At 35.8% G+C, this 24,381-nt stretch overlaps 1 protein-coding gene across 1 annotated transcript; it reads left to right on the forward strand.

The window, feature by feature from the left end:
- On the forward strand, nucleotides 1-12,555 carry PDF2 (prefoldin 2). The gene is made up of 3 exons (XM_006829542.4): nucleotides 1-223; nucleotides 11,720-11,843; nucleotides 11,943-12,555. Exons 2-3 carry the CDS (start codon nucleotides 11,721-11,723, stop codon nucleotides 12,261-12,263), a joined length of 444 nt encoding a protein of 147 aa, XP_006829605.1. The 5' UTR covers nucleotides 1-223; nucleotide 11,720; the 3' UTR covers nucleotides 12,264-12,555.
- The last annotated feature ends 11,826 nt before the right edge of the window (nucleotides 12,556-24,381 follow it).

Consider the following 24,381-nt stretch of genomic DNA (forward strand, 5'->3'; position numbering starts at 1 on the left):
GGCCCGCTTTCACTCCTGAAAACTTGTGTAAGGCTCCCTGCTCTGAGCTTCCCCCTCTTCGAGCCTCCCTTTGTTCTCTCTATGTGAGCAACCCTCGAGGAAGAGAAAGCCGGTGAAGCCTGTGAAAACCCTAGGTCAAAGAAGAGAAAGTCGCCCACACCGCCTTCACTCCATCGCCATTATCCTAGAGCTTGAAGAGATTTATAACAGAGCTTGAAGAGATGTGAGTTGTTATTTTTTTTACTGTTTATTATGATGATAAACCTTTTGGTGATAAATTCCAGTTCACTCAAAGGAAAGCCCCGAATCAGTGAGTTTGAAATTTCTTTTTGTTGTTATCCTTACTGATAAACCCCAAATTAGAAGCCTTTATTTTTGCTGCAATTCTATATACGATTATTGATAAAATTAGGGCTTTAGGAAATTAGGGTTTACTGGTGTGTTTGGTAGATTCTCAGTCTCTAAGCTCTTTCTCGCATGGAGATGGTCCTTTTGATTCCATCTGATTGTGATTATCATGTATTTCTTATTGGTCTGATTGTGATTATCATATATTTCTTATTAATTTTATTGTTTTGATGTTCGTTGGTGGTTGATCAAGGGTCTTTGTTGATCTGGTTTTATTGGAGTCATTTTTACATTAGATTGGGATTATATTTATTTATTGATACATATTCAAAAAGAATCTATACTTATTTATTGGTTGATTTATCAATCTGATGCTGGCATATATTTCAACTGGATGGAAGTATTAATTTATTAGCCTTTTTTGCTTATTTTGTTCTTTAATCCTCGGTTTTTTATTTGTTTTTTGTTACATCCATTCTTTTTAATTTTGATTTTCAATAGTTTTAGGCATGTTCTTCACTTGGAACTGGTACCTGAGTTGTTTTCTGTGCATTTTTATGGCATGTTAAGAGTGGCTTTATTATTTTAAGTTATGTTTTTGTTCTGTTTGAAATCAGGGTGTTTGTATGCATTGTCTCTAATGTTATAGCTGGATGTTATAGAAAGTTGTTCTTCCTTGGCACTGTCTGTTGTGTAATGCATCTGATCCAAAAAATTTCTTTCTTGAAAATTTATTTCCTTCTCTTTTATCTGTTTGAGTAGTTCTGATAAGAATGCTTTTCTCTTATCTTTTATAAGTCTGCCATGGATTTATGCAGAGCTTTGCATCTCTTTGCTCTTTTTGTTTCCTTACAGTAAGCATTACTCTCTATCTCTATTCTGGTAAAGCAATCATAAACTGATTACTCTTGCTTCTTCTTTTTTTTCTTATTCTGACCCTAATGGTTCCATCTGGTTGAGATTTTGATTTTATTATTTATTTTGTTTATGTTTGGTTCAACATCTAATAAAGAATCGATGTTTAGTTATTATTTATCTTCTTTTGAAGTAATAGCAGTAGTAGATCAATGTTCATTTGAATCACTATGTGATGATCTGATTTTTTTTTTTTCTTGTGGAAAGCGCAGTTTCTTATGTGTCTTTCTTCCATTGATTAATGTTCTATTCTTCTTAATGTTCCTCTGATTAATTTTATATAGTTCCTTATTTACACCACGGGATTGTGTATTGGCCATTGTTTTGTTGCCTTGGGTTTGAAGTGATTCTTGTGGACTAGGATTTGATTTCCAATGCATTCTTAGGAATTGTATGTCAATAGACCTGGCTTTTTTTTTTATTTAGTATTATTATTCAAAAAATAGACCTGGATTTTTCGCCGTTTGGTAATATGTTGGATGAATGGAAGAAACCTTATTTAATTACAAAATATTTTTAAAAAACTGCACTCGCACATCATATCAATGAAATATATAATAAACAGTATTACAGTCAGTTTCCAGCTTTCCCATCACCAAACAGGTGAAATTACCAACAACACAATTTATCAAACAGGGTTTTAGCTTTCACCCTATCAATTTTCAACTGCATCCCAGAATCTAGGAAAGTCAGCAGGGGTGATTTCCAGGACATTGCAGTGAAAGTTATCAAATGCTACCTTATGATATTCCACTTGTTTCTTTTTCAAGCAGATGGCTCAAGTTATCAAACGCTACCTTATGATATTCCACTCGCTTCTTTTTCAAGCAGATGGCTCTTTTTGACACTAATCATACTTCTTCTCAAATCTCGACGAAGTACCCCCCGCTTCTCTCTTTCTCTTTCTCTCCCTCTCGTACCGCCCTCACCTCTCTCTCTCTAGCGTAGAGTGTTTCTCTCTCTAGCTCTCAGGGCCTTCTCTCTCTCTCTCACACCGGGCCCCTCTCTCTCTCGTCGACTCACCCTAGCGGCCCTGCCAGCAACAGCCCTAGCCTGCAACCTTCTCATCAGGTTCTCTCTCTCTCTCTCTCTTGCACGCACACACACAGACCTCATTGCAGGACCTGCGATCTGATAGCAATTTGCCATGAAACCTTCGATTCTCACAAACGCTCCACTGGGCACAGTACATACCTTCTGAAATTTGGCGAACTTTGAAGATGAAATTCCTTTCCCTTTGCTTTGGTAATGACCAGGTGTGCACTCTTTCCAAATAGATGACCCTTGTACTTGATGGAAGTAACAACACGGGAAAACCAATTAGGAATTCATAGAGTCGCAGGTTCATTCTGTGTTATCAGATTTCTCTGTTGACCTAATATCCGTGCGTTGTATTTACCCTAGTTTTGTTTATGGTTTCTCTATTTCATCAAAGATGTTTTTTTTAAAATAAAAATTGGTTCTAAGATTTAAATTTTTCTTGATTCATGGAAAATACATTGATCAAGTGTATGGGATTCCAGTAAAAAAATAGTTTGTTAAGTGCACATCTAGTTTGAAGCTTCATAAAGAAATTAACATTCATTGCCTTTTCTTTCGTCCATGCTTTACTAGGAAGGGTGCAGTTACAATTCTCATTGACTTATAACATTCATGGAATCAGATAACAGTAAAACTGTAAACCAGTGATTTAAAAATCATCGAGTCCACACGGACTCAGGCGAGTTGACAAGGGAATCGGTCTTCCCGTGTCGATTCCCTGTAAAAACAGTGTATCGCCTGCTTCTAGAAGAGAATCGGCGATTCTCTATAGTGAAACGGCCGAATCATTGTATAGAATCGGATGGTGACGTCATGTATCGGCATGTATGACGTTTCCAAGGGTAATTGGGATATTTGTCTTAAAAATGAAGGTAATTTTTCACATTCTTGGACATCAGCACCACAATCACGTGCAATCACGTGCCCATGTCCCTTTCGCTCGTACGCTGTTGAAGAGCTCATCCTCACATCTTTTATAGACTTGGAAGTCCCTTGATATTTCCGATGTGGGACAATTCCCACTTGCCTTCAACAGCATGCAAGCCATCTTCACACAAGCCATTACCTAATAAACGGCCATATAGTTTTTCCAAGCCATTAACTATTGCAAGCCATTGTCCACATGTGTAGTGTTTTAATTTAGCGTGTCAAATTAATAGCACTAATAAACGGCCATATAAAATTAAAAAATAAATTAATAGCACTCATTAATTTAGTGTGTCAAATTAAAAAATGGCCATATAAATGTTTTTTGTTGTTTATTAGTAAAATAGTTTTTTTGATGTGTTTTATTACAATATTTTATTTTTATTTTTATTTTTTTGTAGCTATTGTGCATATTGCCGATGGGATTTTTTTTTGAATTTGGACATCTTTATTTTTCATTTTTTTGGGTAAAGCTATTTTGAAATTTTTAATATAATTACATTAGAATTTATTGGTGGTTTGATTTTTAATTTTATTCATATGATATGGAAGCCTTTTCTAATAACTTTTTAATCACTTTTACTATAATATTATAATTAATAGTTATATATTGATAACCAAATCTTGTATTTTATTTATTTACTTATTTATATTATAAATTATGTAATATATTATTTTTCTTATAGTTGTAAATAAGATTTTTTAAATTTGATGATATTATAAGACATTTTAGATTTGTTCTTATATGTATAGTAAAATAATTATAAAATATAAACAACAATTTCAATTTCATTACATAATATTTTTAATATCATAACATTGTGAATTATATTCAATTCAATTTATAATTATCATGTGAAAATAACTTGTATTGTTCAACTTTATTGTCAATTATTAATGCAAATTTAAAACAATTTGTTGATTAAAACTGTGAATTAATCTCAGGTGCCCACTAATTTAGATGATTTGTTCCTAGATTGAGTTAATGAATTGTCACGCGAATTCAATCAATGGCACAAGGGTGACCAAGATGATGAACAACAACGATTTTTATTTTGGTATTAGGTCGTATTTTACGAATTATATGCTTTATTGTAGTCCATATATGATTATATACTTCATCAATGATAATTCTATGTTTCTTCTTTTGTGTGATGCAAATTTAATGGTTATCAGTAGTTCATATAGGGAAAGAACATCTCAATATTCGCATATTGATGCAAAAAAAATGGAAGTTATTAATGTAGTACCCCTATTTCGTATTGGATTCCTAAAAAACAACATTTGTAATGATTTTTAATATTTTTTTCTATTTTTTAAAGGTCGAATCCAACCGATTCGGCCGATTCTCGATCCAAAACACCGATTCGCCGATCCGGATGGGATTTTGAGGTGCCCGATCTGGGGCACCGATCCGTTTTTTAAACCACAGCTGTAAACCATTGAGACAAAGGGGAGTAATGGGTATTTCAGAAGTTTCAGGTTTGAGCAAAGATAAGCACGAGGTTACTGAGGTGAAGTGGAAGTTCAGTGAAAAAGGAAGAACCTTAATGGGAGAAAAAGGATTTTGATGGATGTGGTTCTTTTTTTGGAAAGGTCATTACTTATAATGGTGAGTGTATCTTGAACTCTGTGATATTATCATTCAAGAGGAAACATTTGATGCTGAACTCTTCAATCAAAAGAGAGAACTAAATCAATTAAATAGTTCGTGTATAGAGGCAGCTTAGAAGATGCCAAATACTTCACTAGTAGATTTCAGTATCTGAAAATGGCTTTGAATGTCTGGGAAAACCGTCCATAGTAATACCACCATTGTAGCTGAAGATAGTCTTCGAAGTAAAAGTTTAGAGGAACAATTCATCAGGTTTAGTTGATCATCCTTGTAGAATTTACTCAGTTTTAGTTCATGTGTTTTGGGAACAAATTATTTCAATATCCTTTCCCGAGGTTCATTTTTACTGCTAAAATTTGTTCTCGCAATTAATTTAAATATAGGAATTTTCATCACTTTTAACAGATTCTTTTATCAGTTTTCTTGAATTACGATAATCCAGACAACTCAATTGTTTCTCTCAGTTGTTTTTCCCTTTAAGCTACTCTATCCACAAAAGTACTCTCTATAGGCAATTTATACATAATTCCTTGAAAGGACTGTGTGGAGCTTAGTGACCTGATGGTGTTCCTTAGCAAGAAAAATGTTACACAATGAGCATCCTTCTGTTAGGCCTTGAGGCTTATCTCGGGCTTCACTGTGTGCTTCTTTATTATCATAGCATTCTGTTATCTTCTCCATGATGTTGTAATGGGCTGCTGACTTGTTATCCATGTTTTCGACTTGGCCTTTTAGAATTTAGACTTTTTTTTTTTTTTTTAACTTGCCCTTTTAGTATTAGACCGATACCAAATTATTCCTTTTTTTTTTCACAGAGTTATTGCCTTATGTATATTACTAAGGTTGTGCTATGAGCAAAGTAACTGGGACAAAAATCAGGAGTTTGTTTGTCCAGTGTCTATGTTTCTGTATTGCTACATGATATGCAAGATGTTGATACCCGACACAAACTAGTGTCCTGTGTCCATGTTTTAGTATTGCTAAATGATACTTTAGATGGTAGTGCGATTTTCTTTCGCTTGTGTTGTGTGTTTGGGGGTATGTTGTCTCTAATAACACCGGACTCAAAAAGTCATGATGTCTAGCCAAATAAATTCTAGCACGATAATCGTTGGAATATTGCATGGACCATCAGAAATGGCTACGGTGGGTAAAAAGCAGCCTCATAATATCCTAAGATGAAAATTCCCCTTAATATGATGAAAGGAAGCTCCTCGTCAAAATCAAGAAAGATTACAGGCGCAATTAGGCCCAGATCAGCAATTGGACGGTCTAGAAGGAAGCACGGCCAAACTCTGGTCAAACCAGCTCAATATGGTAATTTGACAATTCAATCTTGAATCAGGGCATCCCGAGATTACCCTAAAAAAATCAGGCCAATCTGAGGCCAGATGACCAAGATATCGCTCAACAAAGCCCAGCCATCGATTTCACAACATTGATCTAAGGCCAATCTACAAAGACTCCTTAAGATATTTAAATCTAAATGTCCCAAGAACTTTATGGGTGAAAGGTATCAATATCATAAGACTGAAATCTACATTTGAGCCTAACTCGATATCGGATGAAAGAGACATGGCCTCTCAAACACCTTGAATTGTAGTCAGGGTCCACCTAAATCAGCCCAATGTTACAAAAGAACCCCAACTAGAGCTGTTCTCTCAAGCCGGGCCGGTCAAAGCTTGTGCTAGCCCAGTCCCAACCCGAAAAATATTAGCCTACTAGGCTTGGCGTGCTGGGCTTAACATTTGGCCCGAACCCTGCCTTTTCTCAACTCGAAAGGGGCAACTCTAGCATTTTTATGATACTTTTTGAGTCGGTACCTTAGTTGAGATGAAAATGAAAAAGTAAACCATCTAGTGTTAATTTGGATGCTTTGACACCTTTAATGATTTTGTGAGGGTTTTGACCCCTTAAATATATTTTCCCAAACTAAATACATTATTCATCATAATATAGTATATACGTGTCTCAATGTGTGGTATACATATGCATAATTGAGTGCCTAAAATATATTTATGCACTATTGAAGCTATAGTATATATGCGTCATTGATTGAGGTGGGCTATCTTCACTTCTTGCATCAATGGCCATACATGTATCCTTATTTATGCATCTAAGCCAATAACTCGTACATCGACCCTAAGTGCCATTTTCAGCTATTTATTCTCATAAGCATCCCTCATTTATATCAAGGGCTGGCTTACGGCTCCTATGTCATCTATGTGAGATAGATTGTGTACTTCCTAATGGGAAGATCAAGTCCTCCGTAAGTGTCAATTGATATCCTTCATGACTTGGGTATACCACATGAAGGTGATGCTTATCTTATGAAAATCTTGTGAATATCAATTTGCAAATAGCAATGCTATGGGTTCTTTTCTACCTAGTGAAAAGAAGACAAAAATCACTGCCATGGGTATGATGGAGCGGCACCATTATCATGGGAAACCCTAATGAAATTGGTGGTGCTGTTGATTATATTGTGAATCTTTGTTGATGCATAAGGTTGGGCCCATGTAATGGAGCTTACAATGCCACTTAAGAGTTGATCGGGCCCTTCGCTTGTGTTAAGGAACAGCCTGGAATTGATAGTCCATCTCAGTGTGTGCTTGTGTTTCTATTGTGTGGTGCTGAATTTGCAGTACTTTAGTATCAGGGATCTTGAGGACTGGTGTTTATTTCCCGAGGGTTTGTTGCGGTTGAGGTAGAGTAGTTGGTCTTTGAGATTTTTCCCAAACGTCTCTTGACCTATATCGTTTGCTTTTTGTTCTTGTAGTCTTTGTCAACAATTTTTATTACTGATAAAAATGAAACTACAGTAAGAAGGCTAGATTCCTTTGAGCAAACCTTTTGAAATAACTCTTCTGTGTATCTCTGTTATTCCATTTAGCGTTGTCTAGGTTTTTTTAATACAATGAACCCAATCACATGCTCGCTTTCTGGGAAGAAGAAAATTTTAATCCTCACTTTTTCCTTTAAAGGTTCTGTAATCATCATAGGACCTAGTACAACACTTGGGATATCCTTGGTTTTGTGTTGTCTAAGTCGATACCCCAATATGGGAGTGTGTGAATATAACAAAATGTGCCCTGGCTCAGGTTCAAACCTGAGTACTTTTGAAAACCATTCATTCTACAGCAGGGGCGAGTTATCCTATGTGTAACTTAAATGTAAAACTCTTTTACTTTAAACGAGAATCACATCATTATGCTTTGACAAAGTAATTGTATTGGGGTTCTATTTAGTGATTATAGCTCCAAATGAGGTCAGTTTGGTGTCAAAGGATGGAACTGAATGGCAAAGGCGGCTTGCAGAGAAGGGAGATTTAATTTCTTAATAGAAATGGCCTCTCGAAGTAAAATCCATCCATGAAATATGGTTAATGTTCTAAATATGCAAGCTTTTCACTTTTTCTTTTCTAAAAAAAAAAAAATTCAATGGTAAAAGTGTATGACGATGCATATCTTTTCGACTCTTTAGAACGTAGATCTATAAATATGGCAATGAATATTTTGATGCTAACTGTAAATAACTAAATTGCTCGTCCACCTTTGTCATGGTTTTCCTACAAAAGTTACATTGATCAAATCTTTAGAATGAAATTTCATTTAGGAACCCATTTTTGTGGTGTGGATCAGAACGGATCTCATAATCTTGTTGAGTAGCGTCTTCTTTTTTCTTACCAAAATAAGGAAAGAATGATGAATTAAGCATGTTTCTCACCCAAAAGGGTTTTTGGAACTTGTATCTTGAAGAGTCTAGTTTTAGCAGCTTCTAGTAGATGTATGCTGCTCTTTTTGGGCAACTCCATCAACATGAGGTTTTATCGCATGTGTTGATGAGTAGGCAACTCCATCAAGTTGAGATTTTTATAGCTTGTGTTGATGAGTAATGATCTTGTTCTCTGTTTGGAAATCTGTTTAAACTTTGGAGTTTATTGCTATATTTGTAGATCCTTCATCTCAGATTTGGTTTTACAAATTGGGGTATTATAGGTTATGTATATTATTTGTGTGATAGTTTGACTGAGACGAGGGACATATTTGCTGGTGTGAAGTATTAATTTTGTTTATATTAAGTTTTCTTCCCTTGCTTACGAATAGATGTCTAGCTTATTAAATGAGGGGTTTATCTTAAATCCAGAATAATGCCCGCAGTTTCAAGTCATATGCATTATAATAGGCCTGGTAGTATGGGAGGCAGAGAAAGGGATACAATCGACGCTATATTTGATTGGGTTGCGTGAAAAGGGAGTGGGAGCATTGGGGAAGCATAAAGTCAAAATGGTACTCTATGAATGTTGTTTAACTTTAGAATTGGAGTGCTTAAATGTGTAGCATCTGCAGTTCTTTTTGCCTCGTCTTTTCTTGGGGAAGAAAGAAGAGAAAAGATTGATGAGCCGCACATTATGGGCACAATTGATGGGCATGGGATAGAACTCTGTATTGATACTTAGACAATAAAGAAGGTTTTCAAGGGATAAACAGAGCATTGTCATCAACTTCCAACTCTTGGAATGAATGGAGTTGTTGGAGTCAGGGTAAACCACATCCTTGTATTTATATAGCTTATGGTATTTGGCTCTATTGCTCTATCGCTAGAAATTAGTTCATAGAGGACCAACATAACTCAAGCGATGATTTTGATTGTGGAAATAGATAAATTGGAAAATTTTAGTTATGCAATAGCATGGGTATGTGCTCTGTTCTTTTTGCATTGATAGAGTTGGTAAATCTGTCTTTAAATAATTAGGTAAGGGTGTTTATGTCCTTGCCCATTCATATAGGATAGGTAGGCAAAGGTGATTCTAAATTAGTTTCTCTTTCTGGAAACTTTATCAGAAACAGGGTCTTGATTTATTACTTATCATACTTTATTCTTGGATTTAGATTTTTTTCTATAGGTATGGATTGAGATCTTGAAAAATTTTTGGTTATAAATTTGGGTTTGGTGGGTTGACTATATTTCTAACGATTTTGTACCAGTCTAAATCCTATTTTTTTTTTTTTTTTGCATGTTTTTGTATTTGATAGGTTATTGAAATGAATTTGATTTTGGCTTGTTTGGTTTAGTAAAGCTCAAGATTTATTTATTTATTTGTATTTGGAATTCATTTTTAAACCTGAACATTTCATCCAGCAGCTTAGTTTGGTTTTTCTCTTTGCTTCTTTAATCACTGCTTCGGGTTTAAGAAAGTTGTTGTTTTACTTTAAGGCAATGCAGGTTCAAACTGTGAACATTGTAACTTGTCCAAAAAGGCAACTAATGAAAGTTAAATTGCGCAGACTGCATAGCCATACAAGAAAGTGAAGATTGAAATTTATTTTAGTTTTTGGTCTGAAAAGTTAGTTTTCCACTGGTAAATACATTTATGATGATTCTATATGAAATTTTGAATTTCAATGATGAGCTGGTATCTAAATTTTCCGATTCATCTTTTGGCAAAACCCTATTACTTCAAATATATATGATTTTGTGCTTTTCTGTGATTGATGATAGGCTAGGTTGTTTTCTAGTGTTATGAAGTATTTTACTTTTGCATTTTTTCTTGTGGGGAAGTTACTGGTGGTTGTGGGATTTCTTGGATATATTAACTTTGATTGGTTTTTAAGTTGAACCCCACCAACTGTAACCTTTTTCAAATTGACATCTCTTAACCTTTCATCTTTCTGGTTATTTCCTGTTGTTCAAATCTCTCTCTTTGGAGGAAAAGAAGAAAGAAGATGGTGACCAAAACACTATTGCTGGAATTGATTGGTCATGGGATAAAACTCTATATTGATACTGTGATAACAATAAAGGATTCATGGAATAAACAGAGCATTTTCAACTTCCCACTGTCAAGTTAATTGCTCTTGTTGGTATTGGTGAAATCCTTGTATTCTTACATAGCTTATGGCACTTTGCTCTATTGCTCTACCTCTAGAAACTTGATCTTAGAGGACCAACACAACTTAAATGGTGAATTTGATTGTGGGAGTGAGAACTGATGGTTTGGAAATTGGAGATGTGCAATCGGAGTTTTATGTGATTGCGGCATATCAATGAAGCTAAATGAGAAGTTCTATAGGACAGAAGTTCTATAAAACAGTTGTGAGACTAGGATTGTAATACGGGGCAGAATGTTGTGCGGGCAGGAAACAACATTCCCATAGGATGAGTGTAGCTGAGATGAGGATGCTGAGATGGATGAGTGGCAAGGCAAGAAAGAATAACATTCAAAATGCATACGTTCAGGAGAACTTGAGTGTGGCTCTAATAGTCGATAGAATGAGAGAAAGTAGACTTAAGTACGTTGACCATGTGCAGCGCAAGCCTAGTACAACACGTGTTAGGAGGTGCAAGTTGGTTCAAGTGCAAGGCTCGAAAAGGGCAAGGGGTAAACACAAAATGATATTGTTAGACGTGGTGAGAAAAGATATAGGGATTTATAGTCTTATTGAGGATATGGCTCTTGATAGAGTAGAATAGCAAACAAAGATTCCAGTAGCTGACCCCAAATAGTTGGGAAAAGATACCTATGATGATGATGATGGATTGGAAAATTTTGCCTATGCAGAGGCATGGATGTCTGGTCTCACAGTGCCAAAGGATAGAAGTAATAGTGGTTGTAGTAGTAAGTGGATAGATTAATAGCACTAGTAATTGTCAGTAGTGATGGAATGGGGTAGTTGTAGTTTTTTTGTCACACGTGTGTGAGAGAGAGAGAGAGAGAGGGTTTTTTGTATATTCTTTGCTTATCAATTTAACGTTCCTTTACCTTTTGACTTCTCTTCAATTGCATCTTGATATCCACTGTGGGACTGGAACTGGATTAAAGTTACATATACAGGAGGAAAATACCCAATTAACCGCTCTTTATTGCTTCAGTATGGCTGAGAAGGCGGGTTCAGGTAGAGAGCCAGCAAATGAGCAAGCAATCGCTACTATGTATGGAGCCATGCGCACAGAGATCAACCAGCTATACACAAAGATAACGGAATTAGAGATGGAGGTTAGCATATCTCAAATTCGTGATTTTAAATTAATTTTTTTCAATGCCTTTTCGCTTCTCTGTTCTGATTAATGACATTGGTCTTCCATAACAAAATAGGTTAGTGAGCACTCTCTTGTTATTGGGGCAATTGAGCCCCTCGATCCATCGAGGAGATGCTATAGAATGATTGGTGGTGTTTTGGTAGAGAGAACGGTGAAAGAGGTTTTGCCTGCTGTGAAAAGGAACAAAGAGGGGATTGAGGAGGTGATTAAGAGGTTAGTGGAAGCTTTGGAGAAGAAAAAGAAAGAGGTGGCTGAGTTTGAGTCTAAGCATAAGATCAGAATTAAGAGACCAGATAGTGAGGCGAGAGAGGAGGGTGGGCGCAAGGAAGGGGCAGCCCAAGGGGTCCTTGTCGGCCCGGCAGGCGGGAACGAATGATGAGTCACTCTCTCTCTGTTTCTCTCTCTCCATGCGTGTGTGTTCTCAAGGACTTGATGTTTGTCTAATGGGAGAGGAAGGAGAGCTCATCTTTTATGTTGGGTTTTGGAGATGAGTTTCTCTCTTCCTGTCGGTGTGCGTACAATACAAAATGCGTAAATTTTTTGTAGAAGCAAAAGGTAGGGCATTTTTTATGTTTGTACAATATTAATTTTGCGAGTACCCAGGTGCTTACACCTTGAAGAACTTCTCAATTGAGTGAAGAATGAAGTAGGCCGGGTTTGATAGTGGATAAGGGGGATTTCCATCTCTCTCTCTCTCTCTCTCTCTCTCTCGCGCGCATTTTGGAAGGATGGTTTTGTGCATGTATTGTATTTCATATGAGTATAGTGGTGAGTACTCTTACCCAATATCCATCATCTATTATTATCTGCAAACGGTTGAGATGAATAATTACTTCTATTATAAAACGAGAGCGTTAGAAAGTGGAGAACAACTCATTTTGCACTGAGATAAGTACAGATAGTGGATATTGGGCATGAGCGCTCAACATTTTATGCACACACAGGGTAAGTAATGGTCATTGTGGAAGACTCTGGTGTGGGAATGCTCACATGTCAACCATTGTAGGTACGTGTGTTCCAGCACTTGTTTTTCAGGACTTTCTCGTATCTATGACTATGGTGTGAGGAATGGTTGATGAAGGTTACTTTCATGGGTGATACTCATCTCTCTCTCTCTCTCTCTCTCTCCTTCCCGGCCACACCCCAATAAAGAGCTTATGGTGAGAAATGAAAGCCCTTTATGAAAGAACACATCGCTATGCATGTTCAAGGACCCGAAAAACTTCAAATTCGTTTTCTAGCATGGTCTCTAAGAAAACGCTTCTTCTCCATTGAGGTCTCAAATTTTGATTTGAACCGAGTTTCAAAATTTTGGTCTGAGCCAACCGTTTTAATGAATGGTAGATTGAATATATTTAAAGCATTTTGAATGCTCAAAGCCCCTTTTGTCCGAGTGATTTGCTAAGGATCAGATCATCGATGGGTTCCAAAGTCGCCAAAAACACGATTTTGAGGTGTGGCCACACGGATTTTTGGTGTGGCCAGGGTTTCATCATAAATTGATCCATTTGCTAACTAATTAAGACGCTCACAGGGCTTTGTGCATTTGCATTTGTGCATTTTGACACTTAATACCATTTGTAATGCTCCATTTTCCTTTTCTTGTCTTTTCCTTATCTCTCGCTATTCCAACATGGAAAAAGTTTATGTAAGGGTGGGCCTAAACAATCAAATTAGGGTGCACCTCAAAAATTTTGCTAGAAAAGGTTATTTTGATGTTGAAAAACAGTCAATTTGATCTTATCAGACCTCTACATTTAATGGACATGAGAATTAGATTTCAAGTTCTGGAAATGGTGCATCCTGTAATGTATCATCTAGACCGTCAATTTTCAAGATTTTCAAATGTTCATAGATATGCTTGATCTATATTATTTTTAATCTTTGAATTTTATAATTCAAGATGAAAATAAACCTTAAGGTCATCATGAAGATTTCAAATACTGAAACAATGTATTCCGAGACTATTTGAGGATGCGCCTCACGGTTATTGTTTAGGACTTCAGCCTTAAATTGCACCCTTCCAACTCTTATGCGCCTATGTATCCATACAAGGATCGATAGCAACATGGGTTTTATATCGGTGGTGAATACTTTTCTCCTCCTTCTATTTCCTTTTTTTGTTTTTTTTTTGGGAATGCTGACAGTGTCTTTTTCCTTGCTATGTGCGAAAATTAATAAAAGGGAATTTATCGGAATAACTATGAGATAATAAACTATTAAACATTTTACCGATGTCTTTTGATTTAATTTCAAAATACCTATCCAAAGACATAGTTGCAAAAGGGTAAAATATTAAATGATTAATTTATTCTTAGTAGTTTGATAAATTTCCTTTAACAAAATGTCAATAGAAACTGTAATTTTCAAAATCTATGGACTACCAAAATTGAATGGCTAGACCTAAGTTTGGCCCAAGAACCTCATCATCATCATCAGAATCATCATCATCAGAGCTTCTCTATTGCTTCCCTTAAGACAATGAGAAATATGTGCTTCGGTTCCATTGTGGATATTCCTAATTCAATAAAAAATTGGGAGCATTCTCCAAGAGATGTTTTGCTCTCCTCTATAGCATCAAATCGCATTAATTGATGGGTGCAGTTGGCATACGGATACATCCGTAGTTGTAGAGGTAAGGTGCACCTTCAAATTTTATCATGGTATATAATTTTGATGAAAAATGTCCTTAGGATTATCTCAAATCTATTTTTATATCTAATTATAAAATTTTAAAATTAAAAAATGGTTTAAATCAATATAAACATATGAAAATCTTGAAAATTGATGGTGTAGATAATATGTTGTAAAATGCACTATTTTTGAGAAAAATCTTTTTATTTTTCATGGTCATACATCTCGATGTCGAGATGATCAATCAAAGAGTTTTTCAACATTAAAACTACTTTTTTTCGATGGATTTTTGAAGTGCATCTGTAGTTCTACATTATAAGGTTCCATCCTTATATAAATTTTTTCCTTAATTAAATGCCATTCAACAATTACGGTTCCTGCTATGTTGTCTGACTTTTTTTTTTTGAATGTTAACGGGAACTTTATTGAGCAAATGAGAGATTGCAAAAGGTAAATAACTAAAAACAAATGGCAAAAGAGAGAAAGAGAGAAGAGGGAAAGAGAAGAAAGCAAAAGATAATAAAATAGAATAGTGTGCCTTAGACTTTTCTCTGTTGATATGACAGAAGATCACCTCCCTGCCTTGTGTGGATAAAATGATTTCATCCATTACAGGCGTCAATCGTCATGGGACAAGGCTTGGATGAACACACCATTTGACTACATTTGTTGAATCTCTCTCCCTTGATAATGGTGCGAGCATGATCTTCCTGAAGATTAAAAGCACATTCTTTAACCGTCATCAATTTTGACTCATGAATATCACAGAAATTAAGTTGGCCATATAAAGATGACATATCTTTGTGAGTCCCTGAAGATGCCTCCATAACCTGTTTTTTTGAGATTGTGCGAGCACTCCCGTCAAAGTTCAATTTGGTTTCCACTCCGCTGATTTAACAACATTCTTTACATGGATGCTGAGGAGATGAGCAAAGTTCGTAAAAAATATTTCTTTGGATAGCTTTTCAGGTTTAAAGAGGCTTGTGCGTAATGAACCATTAGCCTCAAGACAGCACGAACAATGTCTGCTGGTGCTTTTGAGAGTCCCTTAAAAACTCTAAAATTCCTCTCCTTTCATAATGACCATAGCAATGCAGCAATTGTATGACATTGTACATCTTGTATTGAAGTCTGTCTCTATGTCCTCGGCAGTGCTGTTAGTTTTTTGGGGAAATGCTAATATATATATATATATATATATATATATGGAAAAGTCTTTCCAATGTTTATAGGCCAAAATGAACAGTGATTTTGCCTACCATCATCACCGTCCAAAGTTCATCGTACGGTCACGATTGTCTGGTAGTGTTTTATTTTTTATTTTTTTTCTACAAATTGGAATGATCTGAAATTTGGAGTGTGTATACATATTAGTGAGACACATTTAATAAAAATATAAAAAAAATAATTCATAAAATAAATTGATCAAAATACCCCTAAAACTTTTTGAGGGTATTTTGGTCAACTCTTTTCATGTAAAATATTATTTTGATATTTTTTGTAGATTCGCCTATTTGTGATGAACATAATTTTCAAATTTCAGGTTATCCTGATTTGTATAAAAATAATGAAAAATAAAACACTACCAGACAATCGTGACCATGCAATGAATTTTGGACGGTGATGATGGTAGTTAAAATCACTGTTCATTTTTGCCTATAGGCATTTTGTAGTATCTTCTACATATAGAAAATGCTTCCCAATGCCTATAGGCGAAAATAAACATTGATTTCGTTTACCCTCATCACATCCAAATTTCATCACATGGTCACAGTCATCTGGTAGTGTTTAAATTTTCATTTTTTTTTTACAAATCCAAATTACTTAAAATTTGGAACGTGTGTACATCTTAGTGAGGCACACCTAATAAAAATATGAAAAACATAATTCGTAAAATATAAATTGACCAAAATCCCCCGAAAAATTTACAGGGGTATTTTGGTTAATTTATATTTTATGAATTATTTTTTTCATATTTTTATTAGGTGCGCCACATTAAGATGCACACATTCTCCAAATTTTAGATCATTCCGATTGGTAAAAAAATAATGAAAATTGAAATACTACCAGACAACTGTGACTGTGCGATGAAGTTTGGATGGTGATGAAGGTAGGCGAAATCGCCGTTCATTTTCACCTATAGGCGTTTTTGTAGTATCTTCCTCGATATATATATATATATATATATATATATATATATATATATATATATATATATATATGAATGATCGTATGTATTTTAGATACACCGTCATAGAGTGTATTTGAGTTTTACACGATTGATTTTGACAATTCAAAAATCTTATAACCTATTAAATGGGCTAGCTGTGAAAGGTTTTTAAGTTTAAATTTCTTAGCTTTTTTACCATATATATATATATATATATCGATACCCTTCTATTAATCCATCCCTTTCTCTTTCAAAGGGTCTTGCCCCTCCTTTGACTATGACTTTACCAATCTGGCCCCTCCTTTGACGGGATTGTCCACAGCAATGGCAATCAACTAAAGATCAACAGGCTTCGTGCATGCCCTCTGTCTTTCTATTTCACAGCAAGCAAAGATCTTGTTGTATATTCGTCAAATTACAAGCCACTCCAAAGTCACTCGGCAAGTATCGTTTGCAAGCTCGCATCTCCATCATATTGATGAGATTATCACAAAATTTCATGGGACAAGGAAGGCTTTTCTGGAAAAAGGAAAGCTGTATAAATAGAAAAAACTTTTGCTTTTGAGAGAAAAAAGCCCAATTTCTGTGTCTCTAAATCCTTGATAGAAGGAAAAAAAAAAAACCTAAAATTTGATTAACTTGGACTTTTGAGAGAAAAAACCCAATTTCTCTGTCCTTGAGTACTTGATAGAAGGCAAAACAAAAATCCTAAAATTTGATTAACTTTGGCTTTTGAGAGAAAAAACCCAATTTCTCTGTCTCCGAGTCCTTGATAAAAGGAAAAATAAATAAATCTTTCTCAAATGCTTGAGTAATTCAGTGGAGAAGACACATCCCTACTCGTTTTTTCAAATAGATTAGGAGTTAACTTTTTGAAAGTGTTAGTAAAGTGATTAGTAGTAGGAATGAAAACCACAATATAGTGACTAAGGTATGGGGATGCCAACACCACGACTTCACCCCCTTTCCTAGGTATGAAAGAATTATATCCTAAAGAAAAAAAAATTTGTCTAATTAGAATTTCTGCATATGAAGAACTATATCCCAAAGAAAAAAAATGTCTAATCAAGATTTCTACATATTAACATAAAAGGGTTATCCACCCGGGCAAGTTGCTTTTGTTGATCCATTAGAATGGCGTATCAATCCCCATGCTTTCCTCATCTTGCAGTCTTATTTATTCAAGAGCAAATTAAGTATGGACACTATTTGGGAGATTAATTACCGTTTGGAAGCTCTCTCTTTCCTCTCTCTCTCTCCAACCTAGAGCCCGGACTTGATTTTGCGGGATTGAAAGGTTCAAAACATGTGTAATGTTTTACGATGAATAGGGCGAGCATCAAGATTGATCATTAAGCGAGAGGGCTTTGTTTATATCCTTGTTCTTTTTCATTTTCTTTTAAAGAAAGAACCTAATTCTAACTAAATCCTTATTCACATATTTCACGTGGTCCAGATAATCTGGCATGCAAAAAGGAGTGGAATTAAACTGAACCGAAGAATATTCAGATTTGAGAAAAAGAAGAAGATGAAAAGAAAAAACATTGCCCATTGCTTTCTTCAACAAGGCCATGGCCATGGCCAACGCGATAGAGATCATCTTCGTTTACAAAATATGAAACTTAACCCCCTCCCCCCATTAATGATATCTATGGGTGTGCGGTGCTCCTCATGGCTCCTGAATCTAAAACCCCCATCTCCCCCTGAAAACAAAACTCATTCTGATGAAGCGTAGCCATGTAACTCTTCAGATCTTTAGCAATCATTCTTGCATCAAAGCAATGAACTTAGAGCTGAAACCAAAGACGCACTTTGATCATTAAGCAATCTGAAGCCAAGGACGAACTTCGTCATGGGTTGTAAAGAGAGAGAGGATTAGAGAGGAGAAATGACTGAAGAAAGGGAGGACTTGATTTATTTTAGATGAAAGTACGCAATAGTCAATTCATTAAGGCAAATGAAATTACGAGAAAAGAATAGAAAAGACACATGGAAAGAAAGAAAAAACATGGCCAAGAAAGAGCCAGAGCCTAAGCACTAGCAGCTTTGGTAAGTCGATCAGCATCAATATCAAAACCTCTCTTAACATGAACAAAAATCACTTCGTGGGATTCCAATGCCAAAATGATACGATACATAATGCCACTAAGGCTCCAAGACATGAGGTCCGACTGATTAAATTTGATAACGTTTGCTGAATCTCCTTTGACAATCACTTTGAGCTGATTTGAGCCAAGACTGTCCACTCCCATTTTGAATGCCCATAGCTCCGCCTTATTGATCTTGCAAGTGTGCAACCTCCCATGAGAAGACCAAATGGTCAAACCGTGGTTATCACAGAGAAGGCCACCATAACCGTTGACATTAAAGCGAACACTTGTATCATAGTTGAGTTAAGGGGGACTTGGGTTTCGGGGATTCAGAGAGCTATCCGGTATTTCGAACACCGGACAACAAAGAACAATAACTTAAGCAAAGCACGCTGTCCGATAATGCAAAAGCCGGACAGCTCTAGTGAATGCACAAATAATTATTACTTACTGTTCATTAATTATTACAAGGAATGTGGGTTGTGATCCATAAAACTATATGAAATCTATGCTCCAAAGTATTATGACTGTCTAGTTAATGAATGGACCATAGTTATCAAGTCCAGACCAAACTGGTGGTCTAAGTAGTTGAATCATCGACTACTGCTTTGATCGGTTTGATCTAAAGTAAAAATCGACTTTGCAAAAAAAATCAGTGAAAACTAATATTTGACTAACTTTGGTCCATCGGACTAATCAAGTTTAACATGTTCGATCGGCTAACTGTAGGGCTGGCAACAGGGCGGGATTGAGACCTGGGCCAGGTCAACCCTAGTCCTAGCCGAGCCTTGTTCCCTTGAAGGCCCACCCTAGCTCTATTAGGGCCGGGACGGGCCTAGCAGGATAAAATTAAAGAAAACTAAAAGAAAAAGGTAAAAAATAATAATCATAATACGGGTCAGACCGGTTAGGCCTTTTTTGCCTTAGCCTGGGCCGGGCCTCCTGGCCCATTTCCACCCCTAGCTAACTAATGTTAGACAATTTTTTTTAAACGAATATCCATTTTCTTTTCTTTTTTCTAAATCTTGTTCAACTAGTTTTGACCAACAGTCGAACCAATCTTGGTTAAACTAAACCTTTACTGATTCGATTAGCCTGATCAATCCTAGTAGTACCGGGATGAACCTCCGTAAAGTAGGAAGATACTAAAGATCACTAACCGGCTTATGACTCAAATATTGGGTCCCACATTTCCATTCCTTCCCTCTTCTCTCATCTATTTAGTTGGATGACACTAGATACTTGGGACCATGGGGGTCCTTTAATTGTCATTTTTGTTCGTGCCGGTGTTTCAAAACCTGGTGATTTTTTATCCAGGTACAAGGTAAGACATTAATCTTGACCCTTGGATTTGAAATTGGGATTGTATACAATACCTTTGACACAAGACGATCACAATTACTTATAACTATCCGACGTGAAGTGTGATAGCTTTGATGTGTCAAAAAGTTCAAGAAAATTTCTTTTGAAGTTCAAGCTTGATCAATAGAATAATTGCAGCCATTGAATTACACATCCAATGGTCAAGATTAATGTCCCACCTTGTACCAAAGGTACTTACCAAAAAAAAAAAAACCAAAGACTTATACGACAGGTAAATGATCTCATCTTGTACACCTTGTGCCATGGGACCCCTTAGGATCACCATCAGATCTACATCTCAATCTTGGGATCAGAAATAGTTTCACCGGCTAACCCCTTCCTAAAACCAACCATGGCCGGTCATTTGTGTCACAAAAATTTCGGCTCTGTTACTGCTCTCGGTCCTCACCCCCTTTTTTCTCCCTCTCCTTGGCCCACTGGTTTCCTCTCACCTTTTTTCTTCCATCTTGCACCTTCTTTCTAATTTGCTCCTATCCAAGTGGCCGCGAGATAATTTTGGAGGACAGTTTTTTGGGGGTCTGCCCAAAACAAAAATAGACGAAGAGGAGCCCTGTGAAGCCCTAAGCTCACTCATTTATGCAAGTCTCTCTCTCTAACGAAGCTCTTGTGAATCCCTAAATCAGAACCCTAGAAGTCCTAAATCACAGAGAAGCTCGTTCGACCTTGCTGATGAAACCCTAGACTGCTGAGGAGCTCTCTCTCCTTCTTCACGCAGCCATCCGTAAAGCTCACTCTAACTGCAACTGCAACTGTGAATCTCATTGCTAGGTACTCTCTTCTCCACCGAACAATTGAAATCACAAACCAAAAAAAACCACATCAATCTATTTTGCCTCTTGAATTGTAGTTTCAGAGTGGTCACTGTTACTTTTACTTCTCTGGTACGACTCTTTCTTTCTCTAGGGTTTGTCCCCTGCTTATTGGGACTCAGGAGCTTGATTTTTATGTTTATTGGGTGTTTTATTTATATATTTGGATATTGAATTTGATGCTTCTTGGGTGGTTTAGTTATGATATGGGAGCTTGAATTTGATGTTTATTAAATGTTTGAAGGATCCCAGTTTTTTTTTTTTGGGTGAACTTGGTCATGATTTGGGAGATTGAATTTGGAAATCAGTTTTCCATTTTGTACTTTTTATTTTTGGTTGCTTTGGTTATGATTTGGGCAATTAGAATTGAGGCTTATTGGGTGTTTTGGTTGTGTTTTGGAACCTCGAGTTTGATGTATATTGAACGTTTGATAGAACCTAGTTTTTAAAAAAATTTAGGGGGGTTTTGTTTAAGGTTTGGGAGATTGAATTTGATGTTTCTTGGGTGGTTTGGTTTAAGAGAAACGAGGCTTTTTTGTGTGTGTGTGTGTGTGTGTGGTGGTGGTGGTCTTGGTTATGATTTGGGAGATTGAAATTGATGTTAGTTTAATGTTTGGGGTAGAATTATAGGGGCTAGAGAAGGCCCTGGATATTGATGTTTTTGTTTAATTGTATAGAACAACCAGTTGAACTTTTACGTCCTATATTATAGAACATCCAGTTGAACTTTTACATCCTATATTGAGTGTAAAAATGTGAATTGTGTAGAACAACTTCTTTTTACATTATGTTGATACTGTGAAACATTATTTAATCAATTATTGGAGAATTTGTATTATCTTTTCATTATCTAACTTTTTAAACTTTTTTGGTATCTAATGAGATGCAATGTTACAGATATGATGTAAGATAGGTCGAATATGTATAGAGTGAGAGCAATGAGCAAAAAAATCATAATTCGACTTTTAAAAATACCGAAAAATATGGTCCGAACCGTAGTTTTGTAACATAAAGGTGATCTATGTCACAATAAAGTTTTCTTGCTCTCTCTCTTTCTCTCCCTAGCCTCTATTCTTATGAGACTTGCATTATCTATATGACAAGCAATGCTTACCAAGCTGTACCATATCTATGACAAATAAGTATTATAATCATCATATAGTCTTTGTGAGTTGTCAATGGAATATTATTTTGCTCTTATTGAATAAGATGGCACTTTATTGCCCTGCTTGCACAATTTGTTTTCTGCTATTTCTATATGGAATGAATGATTTTGGATATGGTTTACTATTTTTGTTTATTCACTATTTGAAACTTGGTTAAGTGCTTCTTGTCAATGATTTCGATCCAATCTAGAATATCCAATGACAAAATAACTTGTCATACAAGTGGTGAGAGTAAGAAAAAAGTAGATAAAGAAAGTATAAGATAATCAATATTTACAACATAATCAATATTTTACCCCTGCAAGTTGTGAATCACTACTTTTTGACAATGAACAAGTGTGTGAATTATATCCCACTTTGTTGCATATATGACATGTAACCAGCTTCCGCGGCTTCTTTTCTGATGGTGTTTTAATTCTTATGGTTGAAGGGCGGCCCTTTGTTGCAATATAATATCACTTGTTAAACAATCTAGATTTATTTCACTTGTTGTCGTAGCTACTCCCATGTTACTTTCATTGCCCATAGTGCAAACTTATGTTGTATTTTCAATACTTTCCTCATGGATAGCTCTTTGCTTCAATTCTTAAAATCCCAACAACACCACTTCAAAAACACGTGTAGATTTTGCCTCAATGTCTGTAATGTTAATTGCTTCACGACTTAAATAGTTGAATCATGAGAACAGAGAATCCATGAAATTTCCCATCACTCTTTTTTTATGCTCATTTAATAAAACCCATTTCTTGGCATTCCTTGTCCATCGCCTCAAAATGTATTGGGATGGGATTTCTTGAACATGCTCACGATGCACAACGGCTAACATATGTCTACAAAGGTACCCGGAAAACTCAAACAATTTACAGTTACAAGTTGCTTCGGTTTTGGAGACATCAAATATAATTATTTATTCTTTGCTATTTTTTTCATATGTGGTCAACTTTGTATGTGTTGATTGACCAATCCTCCTCAATTTTATTTACCACAATACATATCACTTCATCCAGTTCCTTTTGAAACTTAAGGAACATTGTCCTGGTATAAGCATTTGCTGCTTGCTTCTTCATAGGTAGGCTTGTATTCAAAGTTGGTGCATAATAAGAAGTGAGATGATCTAAATAGGATTCATCGTTGTATCGGTGATCAATAGCTTCTTCATATTTAAGAACAAATTCTTGCAGGGTAGTTTGAGAGTTCAAAAATCCATGAAAAAATAGTTCATACTTTCACTTCGCTGGGTAGTAGAGCAATTTGCAAATAATGCACCACGCAAGTAGACTAGTATCCATTGATGTCGCTAACCAGCTATTTCCTTTAGCTCATACTTATCAATAATCAATCCCCATAAACTCTCGAACTCTTCAATTGTTTCGGTCCAATTAATACAATGCACAAGTGGTACCCAACTTCTCATTGACCTTTTTTAAAATGTGCCATTTGCAAAATCTGTGGACAGTGTTCGCGAATACACGAGCAATAGCTCCTTGCATGGCTTTGTCTTGGTCGATAATTATTGTAATGGGATGTGTGTCATGCATTGCTCAAAGCCATGTCTCAAATAGCCAAACAAATGACGATTTAGTTTCATCTCCTAAAAATGCACACCCAAATAAATTGGAATTTGTATGGTGGTTGATTCCAGTAAAAAGGGCAAGGTATTTTAAACTTATTAGTCATATAGGTTGTATCAAAAATCACCACATCCCCAAACATTTATATGCATTCCTTGACCTAGCATCAACCCAAAAAATATTTGTTAAATGGTCATTGTCAGTTACATCACTTGCATAAAAGAATGAAGGATTTTCACTTTGCATGCACTTTAAATAATTTAAGAGCAATTGAGCATCATCGTCAAGGCTTTTTTTTTAAAGCTTCCTAAGCTCATTTCTACAATCATGATCCATTAAGCCTAAATTATAGTCTACTGCTCTAAAGACATTCATAATCTTATTAGTAGGAATCTCAGCTTTATGAAAAGTATCTATAATCCTTTTCTTACGTTCAGAAACAGCTCGATGAGATTGAAGACAACGCGCTTTACTTGAATTCACAAATTCATAATTGTGGTATCTCTCAAACCATGTAACATTCCACTTATCAATATCTTTTTTACATATTTCTATCATTGCTTTGCACCCAACTCTTGTGTTTAGTACCTTCCAAGTAGGTTTTTCAATATCGACTTTCTTTTAATGAAATCCTTCTCTTAAACATAAAAATCTACAAGAGAGCACGACCC

The sequence above is a fragment of the Amborella trichopoda genome, chromosome 5 (genome assembly GCF_054954075.1).
Source record: "Amborella trichopoda isolate Santa Cruz 75 chromosome 5, AtrichopodaSantaCruz75HAP2 v2.0, whole genome shotgun sequence".
In the NCBI taxonomy this organism is placed as follows: domain Eukaryota; kingdom Viridiplantae; phylum Streptophyta; class Magnoliopsida; order Amborellales; family Amborellaceae; genus Amborella; species Amborella trichopoda.

What these genes read in the sequence shown, in the direction of transcription:
- PDF2 (XM_006829542.4), top strand. Translation starts at nt 11,721, where the DNA reads ATGGCTGAGAAGGCGGGTTCAGGTAGAGAGCCAGCAAATGAGCAAGCA. An exon ending in TAACGGAATTAGAGATGGAG is followed by an intron (nt 11,844 to 11,942) that starts GTTAGCATATCT and finishes ATAACAAAATAG; the next exon opens with GTTAGTGAGCACTCTCTTGT.